The sequence below is a fragment of the Pinus tabuliformis genome, chromosome 5_2 (assembly GCF_031772625.1).
Source record: "Pinus tabuliformis cultivar Carrire ecotype Pingquan chromosome 5_2, CPIR1, whole genome shotgun sequence".
NCBI lineage: Eukaryota > Viridiplantae > Streptophyta > Pinopsida > Pinales > Pinaceae > Pinus > Pinus tabuliformis.
Genome location: NC_142306.1, coordinates 504007305 through 504020909, shown reverse-complemented (window position 1 = coordinate 504020909; position 13605 = coordinate 504007305). Strand labels below are relative to the sequence as shown.

General features: G+C 39.4%; 1 protein-coding gene across 1 annotated transcript in view; it reads right to left on the bottom strand.

Annotated features, from left to right (window-relative positions):
• Positions 1-12145: 12145 nt before the first annotated feature.
• The window catches only part of LOC149159897 (uncharacterized), a 171328-nt gene continuing 169868 nt past the window's right edge, over positions 12146-13605 (bottom strand). Inside the window, exons 8-9 of the mRNA XM_089434460.1 lie at positions 12820-13056; positions 12146-12659 (exon numbers count right to left, since the gene is read on the bottom strand). Coding sequence (XP_089290586.1) covers positions 12389-12659; positions 12820-13056 — 508 coding nt within the window. The 3' untranslated portion in view covers positions 12146-12388. The remainder of the gene's footprint in view (positions 12660-12819; positions 13057-13605) is intronic.

Genomic DNA, 13605 nt, shown 5'->3' with positions numbered 1-13605 from the left:
TTATGTGTTGCTACTTTGGTAATTGCTTGATGAAGTAAAAGAAAGAAGATATAAAGAATCGTAATAATAAGAAACTTCACAAGTAATTATCAAGAACAAGAAAATATGTCAGCCTTTCTAATTTTCTAATAGAAACTAACAACCAAAATGAAGATTTCCAAAAAACCTAGTCTCTTTCTCAAGAGCTCTCCCAAATTCCATTTTTCGAGTGAATGCAAGAATGAGGAAAGACTCCTCATTTTCCTCCTTTTATGTCACTAGACCTTTTTGACATATTTTTATCTTTATTTTAATAAAGTCACTTTAATGGGTTTTCTCACTTTATAATTTAAAAGTGATTTTTCATTAGTCTAGGATCCATGTCTCATTTTCCCCCTTTAGCTTTTATAAGGTTTTCTGCTAGGTGAATTGTCTTCTTTTGATTAATTTTCTCATCCTAGCCTCCATAAACTTAATTACGCTAGCGGAATCATCCCTTTGTGTCTCCTAAGCGGACGGGGACATTGAATTTTCTTAGCATGCTTGATATATGAGTTGGTCAACACCCTCTAATTATGCTTTACATTTCCTAGGCCCTGCAATTGATTTGTAGGAGCACTCTATCTATACCTCACCATAATCTATATCTCTTCCTATGTCAAATACATCCTCCCCCCAATTGCTCTAATAGTATATTCTTCTATAGAAGGTTTTCCTAGACCTAAAAGGCTCATCTATCTAAAGAATCAGATGTCTCGCAAAATATTCTATACCTCACCATAATCTATATCTCTTCCTATGTCAAACACATCCTCTCCCCAATTGCTCTAATAGTATATTCTTCTACATAAGGTCTTCCTACACATAAAAGGCTCATCTATCTAAAGAATCAGATGTCTTGCAAAATCTAATGACCTTATCTTGAATCTCATACCTATGTAATCTACAAATAATAAAGCACTCACTTTGTGAATGAATTTTTTATCCATCTCATTGAGACATCAATATTATTGGTTCAAAACTAAGATGATAGGTAGGAAAAAACATGGTAAATAATGCCAAACATAAAATCTATGAAGCATGTGATATCAAATGTTGAATTTTCAAACTCAAATTTCCCATATCCTTGCTGCCAAACGCTTCGCAATTATGATCATGACCAAAGCCAAGGCATTGAAAAATCACTGGAACCATAAAAGGTTATCAATGATCATACTCGATCAATTGATCATAATGTTTATATTTCTTAACGAGTTCTTCATACTCAAGCCCATGAATCATAATGCTACAAGATGCTTCAAACCATAACATATGTCAACTATGTTGCATCCAAACTTCCACTATATATATTTTGTTTTTGTTACAATGTATGTGTATTCTAGGCTGGTGACCTTCGCTCCATATGGCATCCTCAGAATAGTTACATTATAGCAAAACCTCTGACCATAATCAATAATGAAACTTCTTTATGCATCTTCGTATATCAAATAGAACTCTTCACCTTGTTCAGATCTCAAACTAGAACACAACTTTGTATAATTTGCAATTTCCTTGGCAGTCTTTATGAGGGATCAAAAAAAGAAATCTCTTTGTTTTGGCCTTAGCTCCCTCTGATTCTGGAATGTCTTTCTCCACATGTTCTTGAAACTTTTTTTCTTCACTCTTTGTTGCTTGTTACCACTCAAACCAATAGGGGACCTAAAAGGGGTTCCTAACAGGGCAACTGCTAGGTTAAGGGCAACGGTGGAGGCTTTGCCCATTGTCACCACAGTTAAGTCTCCCTACTCTTTACTGACTTTCACCGATGGGAGGAGTCCCAGTAGTGTAGGGATCACTTGTAAAGTATATGTCAATGGATAAGTGGAAAGTGACCCTGGAAACACTTTCCCAAGGATGGAGTGAAGAATCGAACTCGCTTGCTCCTTAAGTAAGGGACTTGGTCCACCAAGGGTAAGGGGTGAGGATTGGAGGGTTGAGGGAGAAGGAATAGGATTATAGACGAGGTTCTCAACCCCTATAATCCTTGGGAAACTTGGATTCCCAAATGATCCTTGACAAATAAACTTTATTCAAAAGTGGGACCACACAGAGCTAAGTGGACCTAGTCTAGGTTCGGGGATGGAATGTAGCAATGTTCCTATTCTGGACAGGTGAAAGGAAAAGACCAAACAAGAATATTTACTTCAAAAGGTTGAATTGATCCTATTGAGGTCTAGCCTTAAGGATGCCTAGGCAAAATTTGATCCTAGAGCTAAGGCTTGGGATTCCCGGAGATTCCACTGTTAGAATTGCCTCAAATTTTGAGGAGAGGGAGGGGTCCCACCGCGTAGTAGCTTGTAGGAGATCGAAATTTTTCCTTGGGTCAATTCCCAGGAAATTGATGCCCTAGGTGACCTTTGAGGGCTAGACCAAGGAAAAAGTGAAAAAAAGTGAAGGGGTTGACAACCCTTTTTAGGGATCAATGCCTAATTCACTTGGGTATATGGAGTCAAGGATAATAATGAGTAAGAACTTGGTTTCTTAATCAAGGAGGCTCAAAATGTTAGCTTCATCCAATGTTGAGAGAAAAAAAAGAAAAGTGACCTTCAAGCATTTCTACTTCAAAGCAAACGATGCAAGCTTATCAAGACAAATAATCTCTAGGACATTTCATTCATATAACATTGGCTCATACATTAAATTAGCTAAAACATGTTCAATTCCACATTTCAATCATGCAGCGACTAGCCCTAGTTTTAGCAATATGCATCAACAAGAATAATAACATCAAAATTTACTTACAACATTATAAAGTATATCCAACTAGCATTTCGTTTACAAGACAAAGCTCCAAGACAAGATAAATAGCCCAAATCAATACGTCAAAATTCATCCATCTCCAAAAAATATCCACCAAGGAAAAAATGTGAAGTTCTCTATATTAGAGAGATCCCAAGTCAAGTGATGATACAAATGAATGTTCTAACATCAATATATAGCCTCCTAAGGAATTTGAATTAGACTATGGGCCTACATTAGCCCCTAATGACAAAATAATGTGCAAATAAAACCCCTATTGGTGACAAGCCCACCAAACTAGCTCACAAGTGTAAAAATAAGCCTCATAAGGGGCCAAATAATAATATGTACATGTCGTGGGGCCCTCCAAAGGCCTAATAATAACCTGAAGTGCCATATTGAGGAATAAATTCCTCAGAATATGATGGACAAGGGGGTGGTCCCTTGTTCTCCAAGTAGTAGACTTGTGGTGCTACCAGTGGGACTAAGGGCACAGAAATGACCCCATGGGTCTCCATATGAATCGAAGATGCTTGTAGATCCTCCACAAGGGTCCAAGTGGTGGAATGAATGCTTCCATGACATCGTACAAGTCCTGGGACACCTGCCAAGAGTGTGTGGCTCCTGTGGGGGCCTGCTGGGCATAATGTACCAAGCATATCACCATCATCCCAAAAGTGGATTGCTAGTGGTCTCTAAGCATCCATGAAGATCTGTGGAGTGTTGTCTATTGTTGTGGAGGCTCATGGCTCTCTATGCACATGCTACATGTCCTAATGTAGACCTATGGGGGTTAGGATCCCATATAGGGAGACCAAACCCAAATTGAAACCACCTGTAATCCTATATAAGATCCAATGCGTCCCCTAGGCTTTCAGTATAACCAGTCATTAAAATAATCAAGTAATAGAGCTTACAAACCATAGATAACAAAGTGGGCACTTCATAATGGCATGCCCTTCTGTAGTGGGCTTTGGCATGTACTAGTGTCTCCAAGCTTCAAAAGGGGTTAGCCAAGTACCTTATTAGGTGGTCTCAACCCTTAAAGGGGATAGTATGTCCAAGGTACATCCCTCTAATGGGGGTGGCAAGTGACAAATAAGAGGAATGGAATAGGGAATGAAAGGGGCAATCTTGGGCCACATAGTGGGGCATAGGGGTAGCTAGATAATGGGAAGCCCACACTTGGGTATGTAATGTGTAGGAGGGAGAAATCGCGGTACATGAGGTGCCTCGACCTTGATTCTTCCACCATTCTTTATATCCCTTTTGCATTTGTATGAATTTTCTTTAATTAACTACTCAGGGCTCAAAGGACAAGAACATGATGTGTAAGATATAGCAGTGATTACCCCCTTTAAGGTAGGGCGGTTCATTGACCTCCATGGTTGGGACAATCATGGGATCCTGAATGAGAACAGAGGTTCATCTAAGGCCTACGGAACTAGAGTGATGGCCATGGATGGGATAGGGCTCATGTAATGGCTTTTGCCCACGTGGTAATTATTTTTGTCTCGGCCATCTTTTGCATTTTGTGGTACAATTTCCTGTTAAATGTGGCCAATTATGCTTTTCACTTTTTCTTTTAATTGTTTCAACCTCTGGGGCATCATTTTAGGCCTGACCCAAGGTGGGGGGCAAGGGGATAAGGAGGCTAGCCCTATGTGGACCCAGAATGGGAATCTGGACCCAGGTGGGAGAAAAGATGAAAGGGGGTATAGTGAGTGGAAAGGAAGTAACATGTGAGAGTAAAGGAGCAAGACCACACACCCAAAGTCGGGGTTTCCCATGTAGTACCACCCTAGAACCAAATGGTCAATAAAGGAGATCCCACAGGACTAAGATCTCAGCATAACAACCAAAAGAGATCAAGGGGACAAGAGCACAAACTAAGCCCACTCTTTCCGTCAAATCCCCCCATCAATCCATATCCAAAAGTATCCATGATAAGTAAACCCAATACTCAATTACCGAATGACAAGACATACATTTAGATTCGGGAGGCCCACCTTCAAAGATACGATCAATACAGGTGGGTGAGGGACCACATGGATAGCTTAGGTGGCATAAAAATGGCACAATGAGCTAGTAAGAGGCATCAAGGGGATGATGGCTGCCGTTTGAGGCCCATCATGGAGAAAAAATTATCCTGGGGATATCACCCACAAAGTGGTGGGTAACATCTAGCTCCAACTGGGACGTGATCTCTCGAAGAAGCGAATGAGATTGCTCGAACAAGAGGTCACAAGAACTCCAACAATCTCTTGGTCACCGTAGACCTATTATCTACACACATCAAAGATCAAAGCCAAAGGGCAGCATGTTATTCACGCTGCCTAATGATCACCCATGCTTAGTGTTAGCTCATAAACCAATATAACATAAAATATGCAATATATATATATATATATATACACACACATTATTTTTTACCTTAATGAAATCTAATCTATCATGAGAAACATCATATGCGATTAGTTCTAATGCAAAAATCATCATGCAATGCATCCTACCCTAACATGCATATGGCGAAGCTATTATTAAGTGTAATCATAAAGCCAGTGCAACCAACATATCATCAAGTCAATATAAATATGCTTGCCTATATGATTACTCATGTAGCAAATCCCAAAGCGAAGGCAAATCCAAACACATGGAGGAAGCTGTGGGCGGAAGGTGGGAAAATATGATGCCCACACATGGATGATTATGCGAGAAGAGGTAAGAAAATGATGTAATCTAGTCCATGAGATCTTCTCTTGCAACCAAAATATAGAGATGTCAACAACCAAGCTCATAAACTTTTGATGGATGCCAACCTCAGGGATATCACTTCCACCATCGTCGTTATTACGTCATGGCTTATGGCCTTCATTGGGTTATGATTAGTAGGAAAGGGAGGTCGATGAGATGGAGAAACACAAGTAGGTTGCATGTGATGATTACACTAGAGAAGGGGGACTATGGAATGACCAAAACCCTGAGGGTGCATCCAAGGAGAAAAAGTGTAATCAATGAAGGGCTTCTCTTGGACACTATACTCGGGAGGGGAAACGGCTCATAGTTACTTGAGATTATATGACCAAGGGCAATGGAATCACTTGATGAAGACTCAAGACAATAACTAATAGGAAAAATGGAGAACGAAATATTGTATTCAACAGGTTTTGCTTTTCCAAAATCATAATCTAAAGGCTCAAGTGATTTGAACATAGAATCATACTCAAGAGAAGTGGGAGCCCTATCAATGTCCTTAGTACCAAAGATTAGGTATCTTCTAAAAGGAAAATTGATCACTTCCAACTCCTCTTTATGCAAAGTAAAATGAAGATTCTCCTTCCCAAGGGTATCAATGGGTATGTCATTATAAGTAGTGTCTGAGGGGAAAGGAAGATCAATCTCATCCTCATCCTCCTTGTCAGTGTCGTAAATGGGAGCACAACCAAATTGAGGAACAACAATTTCCCATTTCTCCTTTTCAATGCGGAAATAATCTTCAATGTCATATTCCAAGGCGCTAATGGGATCATCTCTCTTAAGGTTTTCAAAAGAGATTTCATCAGCAGTAATATCCTTGAGAAAGGTAAGGTTGGTCTCAATTTCTCTTTCCATAAATTCACCCTTCCCAACAAGTGTCCTCAAAATCATCATTTTCATTATGTGCACCCAAGGAGGACTCATCTTCTTGCTCATTACCTAGATTCTTAATGTTTTGACGATGCTCAATGAAGGCTTCCTCTTGGACGCTTAATGCAGGGTGTACTTGAAAATGTCTAAGAAAGCGATCGGCGAACTCTTCAATAAATGAGATGCTTCTAGGTTCATGATCATGCAGCCATGAGTTATGACCACCGAGAGATCCCATGAATAATAACATAAGGACATCTTGGTGGACAACCTTCTCTTTTGAAGCATGTTCATTAAATCTTTCTACGTGGTCAATTGCAAAGAGTGGATCACCATCAAACACGGGCATCCCATGTAGCATCCTTCCCGCAACATGATTAGGATATCCAGGGATGCTAGCAATGTCCAAAGCGAGAAATTTATGAAAGAATGACAGCTTATTTGAGGTATACATGAAACATATGCAGGAGTCGCCAAGTTGAAATTAAAGATGCTTAAAAAATGCTTACTTCGCCCTACAAGCATTGACCTTAAAGTTCAATGAAGAACTAGGGTTTCATTCTTCCAATGGAGTCGCCAATAATGATATGTCGATATGTCGTACGAGGAACAAAACACATGGCTCGTTCCCCAGTAACAGCGCTAGAAATTGTTACCACTCAAACCAACATGGGACCTAAAAGGGGTTCCTAAGAGGACAATTGCTAGGTTAAGGGCAACGATGGAGGCTTAGCCCACTGTCACCACAGCTAAGTCTCCCTGCTCTTTACGAACTTTCACTGATGGGAGGGGTCTCGATAGTGTAAGGATCACTTGTAAAGTATGTGTCAATGGGATAGGTGGAAAGTGACCATGGAAACCATTTCCCAAGGATGGAGTGAAGAATGGAACTCGCTTGCTCTTTAAGCAAGGGACATGGTCCCTCAGGGGTAAGGGGTGAGGATTGGAGGGTTGAGGGAGAAGGAATAGGCTTATAGGTAAGGCTCTCAATCCATATAATCCTTGGGAAACTTGGATTCCCAAATGATCCTTGACAAATAATCTTTATTGAGAAGTGGGACCACACGGGGCCAAGTGGACCTAGTCCAGGTTCGAGGATGGAATGTAGCAACCAATGATGTTCCTATCCTGGACAAGGTGAAAGGAAAGGACCAAACAAGAATATTTATTTCAAAAGGTTGAATTGATCCTGTTGAGGTCTAGCCTTGGGGATGCCTAAGCAAAATTCAATCCTAGAGCTAGGGCTTGCGATTCTCGGAGATTCCACTGTTAGAATTGCCTCAAATTTGGAGGAGAGGGAGGGGTCCCACCAGTGCAATAGCCTATAGGAGATCGAAATTTTTCCTTGGGTCAATTCCCGGGAAATTGATGCCCTAGGTGACCTTTGAGGGCTAGACCTAGGAAAAGTGAAAAAAGGTGAAGGGGATGACCACCCTTTTTAGGGATCGGTGCCTAATTTGCTTCGGGATATGAAGACAAGGATGATAATGAGTAAGAACTTGGTTTCTTGATGGAGGACCAAAAAGTCAGCTTCATTCAATGTTGAGAGAAAGAAAAGAAAAGTGACCTTCAAGCATTTATATCTCAAAGCAAACGGTGCAAGCTTCTCGAGACAAATAATATCTAAGACACTAAATTAGCTAAAACATGTTCAATTCCACATTTCAATCATGTAGCAACTAGCCCTAGTTTTAGTAGTATGTAGCAACAAAAATAATAACATCAAAATTTACTTACAACATTATAGAATATATCCAACCAACATTTGTTTACAAGAAAAAGCTCGAAGACAGGATAAATAGCCCAAATCCATATATCAAAATTCATCCATCTCCAAAAAATAACCACCAAGGAAAAAATGTGAAATTCTTTATATTAGGGAGATCCCAAGTCAAGTGATGATACAAATGAATGTATCTAACATCAATATATAGCCTCCTAAGGAATTTGAATTAGTCTATGGGCCTACATTAACCCCTAATGATAAAATAATGTGCAAATAAAACCCTTATTGGTGACAAGCCCACCAAACTAGCTCACAAGTGTAAAAATAAGCCTCATAAGGGGCCAAATAATAATATGTACGTCGCCGGGCCCTCTAAAAGCCCAATAATATCTTGAAGTGCCATATTGAGGAATAAATTCCTTGGAATATGATGGACAATGGGGTGGCCCCTTGTTCTCCAAGTAGTAGACCTGTGGTTCTTCCGGTGGGGCTAAGGGCATAGAAATAACCCCATGGGTCTCCATATGAATCAGAGATGCCTATAGATCCTCTGCAAGGGTCCAAGTGGTGGAATGAATGTTGCCATGACATTGTACAAGTCCTTGGACACCTGCCAAGAGTGTGGGGCTCCTGTGGGGGCCTGTTGGGCATACTGTACCAAACATATCACCATCACCCCAAAAGGGGATCGCTAGTAGTCTCTAAACATCCATGAAGATCCATGGAGTGATGTCTGCTACTGTGGAGGCTCATGGCTCTCTATACAAATGCTACATGTGCCAATGTAGACCTCTGGGCGTTTGGATCCCATATAGCGAGACCAAACCCAAATGGAAACCACATGTAATTCTGGATAAGATCCAATGTGTCCCTTAGGCTTCCAGCACAACCAGTAATTAAAACAATTGAGTAAAAGAGCTTACAAATCATGGATAGCAAAGTGGGCACTTCATAATGGCATGCCCTTCAGTAGTGGGCTTTGGCATATACTAGTGTCTCCAACCTCCAAAGAGGGTTAGCCAAGTGCCTTATTAGGTGGTCTCAGCCCCTAAAGGGGATAGTATGTCCAAGGTACATCCCTCTAATGGGGGTGGCAAGTGACAAATAAGTGAGGGCAATCCTGGGCCACATAGTGGGGCATAAGGGTAGCCAGATAAGAGGAAGCCCACACCTGGGTATGTAATGTGTAGAAGGGAGCAACCATGATACATGAGGTGCCCTGACCTTGATTTTTCCACCCTTCTTTATATGTCTTTTTCCTTTTTATGAATTTTCTTTAATTAACTACTCAGGGCTTAGAGGACAAAAACATGATGTGTAAGATATAGCAGTGATTACCCCCTTTAAGGTAGGGTGGTTCATTTCCCTCCAAGGGTTGGGACAATCATGGGTTTCTGAATAAGAACAAAGGCTCATCCAGGGCCTATGGAACAAGGGTGATGGCCATGGATGGGGTAGGGCTCATGTAATGGTTTTTTCCCATGTGCTAATTATTTTTGTCCCGACCATATTTTGCATTTTGTGGTGCAATTTCCTGTTAAATGGGGTCAATTATGCTTTTCACTTTTTCTTTTAATTTGTTCAACCTTCGAGGCATCATTCAAGGCCTAACCCAAGGTGGGGGCCAAGGAGATAGGGAAGCTAGCCCTATGTGGACCCAGGTGGGAGAAAAGATGAAAGGGGGTATAGTGAGTGGAAAGGAAGTAACATGCGAGGGTAAAGGAACGGGACCATACACCCAAAGTCGAGGTTTCCCAGGTAGTACCACCCTAGAACCAAATGGTCAATAAAGGAGATCCCACAGGTCTAATATCCAAGGGTAACAACCATAAGAGATCAAAGGGACAAGAGCACAAACTAAGCCCACTCTTTCCACCAAATCCCCCCATCAATCCATACCCAGAAGTATCCATGATAAGTAAACCCAATACTCAATTAACAAATGACAGGACATACCTTTAGATTCGAGAGGCTCACCTTCAAACATATGATCAATACAAGTGGGTGAGGGACCACATGGTTGGCTCAGGTGGCAAAGAAATGGCACAACGAGCTAGTAAGAGGCATCAAGGGGTTGATGGCTGCCGATTGAGACTCATCATGGAGAAAAAATTCTCCTCAGGATATCACCCACAAAGTCGTGTGTAACATTGCTTACCCACAACTTTGACAAAGACCATCACTGAACTTGTTGGTATTTCAAATTTCCTCTTGCTCACAGTTAATCAAGTTATTCCTCTAGGGCTTGTTTTCTCACAATTGGTTTCAATGGTTGTTCTATCAACCTTGCTTCTCTCTTGTCTTAGGGTTGCTCTCTAACGACCTTGCTCTGATACCATGTTCAATGTTCAATACTAGAAACTGGTTTTTCTAACCTTGATAATTACTTCTAATGATTTATAATTATCTTATGTGACATGAATCATTAAGCAATTATACATACAAAAATCTCAACAATAGAACAATGATAACAATAAACAATAGGATCATAAAGAGAGCCAAACACAAGAGACACAAATTTACCTCGGGAAAATCCAACTTTGTGAAATAACGAGCAAACTTTTCTTCCAAGGAGAATTTAATTTTCAGCAAGGATTACAACAAGAATTGTCTAGAAAACTGTGCCAATTCTCAAGCCCAAATACCAGCCAAACCTGGTCAAATATTCCGGTTTGTAACTGTGATCAAACCATTCAAAACAAAGAAGTCAACACTAGTAATACTGGTCAACAAAAGGGTTCAAACCTGAGGTCAAGGTCCTGACGTCAACTCGGCCTACAGACATCCTGAGGTGAAATCCGAGCTGCATTTGATTTGGTCAACAGTCAAACTTGGTCCAACTTCACAGAAAGCGAACTTCGGTCAACTCAGTCAACTTTGGTCTTCTCTCTCTGTCCACACGTGACTGCTTCAGATAAGATCTTCATTGTTGGTTGGACGATGAAAATGAATGGTATTTATATTGGTAAAATGGGTGCCCTTTTGACCAAGGGTCACCTCCCAATGGTGGGGCTGACTTGGCTTTTTGCAGCCTACATGAACCTTCTAAAAAAAAGTTTTATTTCAGTATTTATAATTATTTTTGGCGAACTTGGGAATCCTCTTGGCATGCTGGAATACCTCCCGATACTACAAAAAAATCAACAGCAAATTGCTTTAATGTCATCAAAGATGCTAAATTCTCAAAGAGGGGTAGATAATCGAACCGTAAAATTAAGGAAATACATGTCAATTCCAACACAGGTACTAGAATAACACAATAATTGGCAGGGTACAGCCAGAAAAACACAAGAATCTGCTCCAAGGTAGAATATGCGTATGTCTGAGAAACAGCAATATAGACTGCTAAATTCAAATAATCACTGCAGTTGAAATACCCAAAACCAAGTAGAGAAATAAAAGAAAAATCAACGTAGATGGTTTAAATCATAAAAGATTGATGCTGATAAAACAAAAAATTGTAAAAATGCCTGCAGAAATATGAAAACAACTTTGGCGTTCCTCTTCTATGGTAAGTCATCATTAACAAATGCCCTAGAAGATATGTCAAAAACTGTGGATCCTCCTAAGTATTCATTCATCCAGGAATCACATTTTTGCAAAAGTCTTTTGCTTTAGAATTGCATTTTTGAAACACGCCCAACAACAACACATCTCAAAAATGCCAACATTATGTTAGATATTATCCATAAAGTAGCTTACAAATCAAATATTGTGAACTATGTAAGAACAAAATCAAATCATTATGAAAAGCAACATTAAAATCCCATAGAAGCCTAGAACCCTGGAGAAAAAGTTTTAGGTTTTCTGGCACACAAATACGAAAACGGTGTTTACAGATATGGAACAAGAAGGGGATTATCCCATGGACAGTTGGTAAAGGCATTCATCATTCAGGGAAGATATCCAAATTTCAAATTTCATGTTAAAGTGGGTCAGTGTACACATTAATGTTGGGTCAAGGATCATAGCTCCCTTTAGATCAAACAAAAGCAAATAAACATGTCAAAAACGAAAATACATTGAACAAGAGAATAAGTTCCAATAAAGATTATATCTATAAGCGAATCTCCTCGTACCCATCCTATCTTGATAGTAAAATATGTGCTTTTGTGTAGATCAAAGACCTAAGAATTGGATTGTAGCTCAAATAGGTATACATCAACAATGTTTACATAGTTAGGCAAATCGTAAGCTCTCAAAGACATCCCGACAGAAAATTTTGGTTCTTCCCAATTCGTGTAAAACACTAACACTCCATTGATTCAACTGTAGATCCTACTTCCTCTCTCCAACAACTGATCTTGGAGATTCAAAATCTGAAAACTCCCCAACATTTGCAACAAACAAAGGATCCTTTTCTTCATCAAATTCATTTTTTCTCTGATTTCTTTCATCTATTTCCCTTGACAATTCTTCCATAGTTCTCTTCATGGAAGCATTGTTCATCTGAGAGGGTTCACTCATAAAAATGCTAACAATTGTGATTTTTGGTAAGATACGATCATTTAAATCTTGTTCAGAAGGCCCTCCATCCAATGTTGGCTCTCTGCAAAGTAATTATAGTCATAAATAATATTAATAAACCTGCACTATAATCTGTTATCTAGGCAGTGCACTATAACATTTCCCACAGCTTGACTGAAACTAAAATGTGTTTAATCTGAACATGATATTATTGCCACCATAATGCCGTAAAAATGCTCTACCTAGGATGTACTTTGGCCGATCTTTCCTTGTGCACAGAACCTGAGTTTTTGGATTGTTGGGGTGAATCCTGAAGTATAGATTTATTTGCTGCCTCTCTTTCCTCTAAGTTAAATTCAGGTACAGGTAAAGAGGTATTTTCTCCACTTTTCTCTGAATTTTGTGTGTCAAGCTCCCCATTTATATCAGGTTTGATTCCAATAGATTGCTCCCTTGCTCTTGAAACAGAAGCGGCAGTTCTGAAATTCAAATACAAGTAAATATCACAAGCAAAAAAGTTTAGAATGCTGGTATAAATTCACATAGAGAACATAAGTAGAATACAAAAAGCAATACCTTTTACTAGTTTTCAAGTTTTATTAACAGGCCACATTATATGGTCATCATGTCAGGGTATTGCATCCAAAGTGTCCAAGTATTCACTCGACTTCATTTTGATGTATTTGTCTGGTCAGTACTTAACATGATAGGTTAAACAATTTAGTATAAGAATGGCTTCGGATTATATTCTGATGCATTCAACTGTATCCAGATTTAGTTGCCAATTTTTGCCTTGCACCATATCTCCTTATGTAAGGTGTGTATAAATGCAGTGAACCAATATCCGAAAAAAAAAGAAATAAAAATATCATCCACATAATCAAGGACTGCATTCAGCACATCCATACGAAAATAAAAGTTAAATTGGCATCTCAAAAGGAGTGCAAACAAACAACCAACTAAAGATTAATAGTAAATCCTTAATTATAATCTAAAAATGAATAAATAATTATGCCATGAGTGAATAT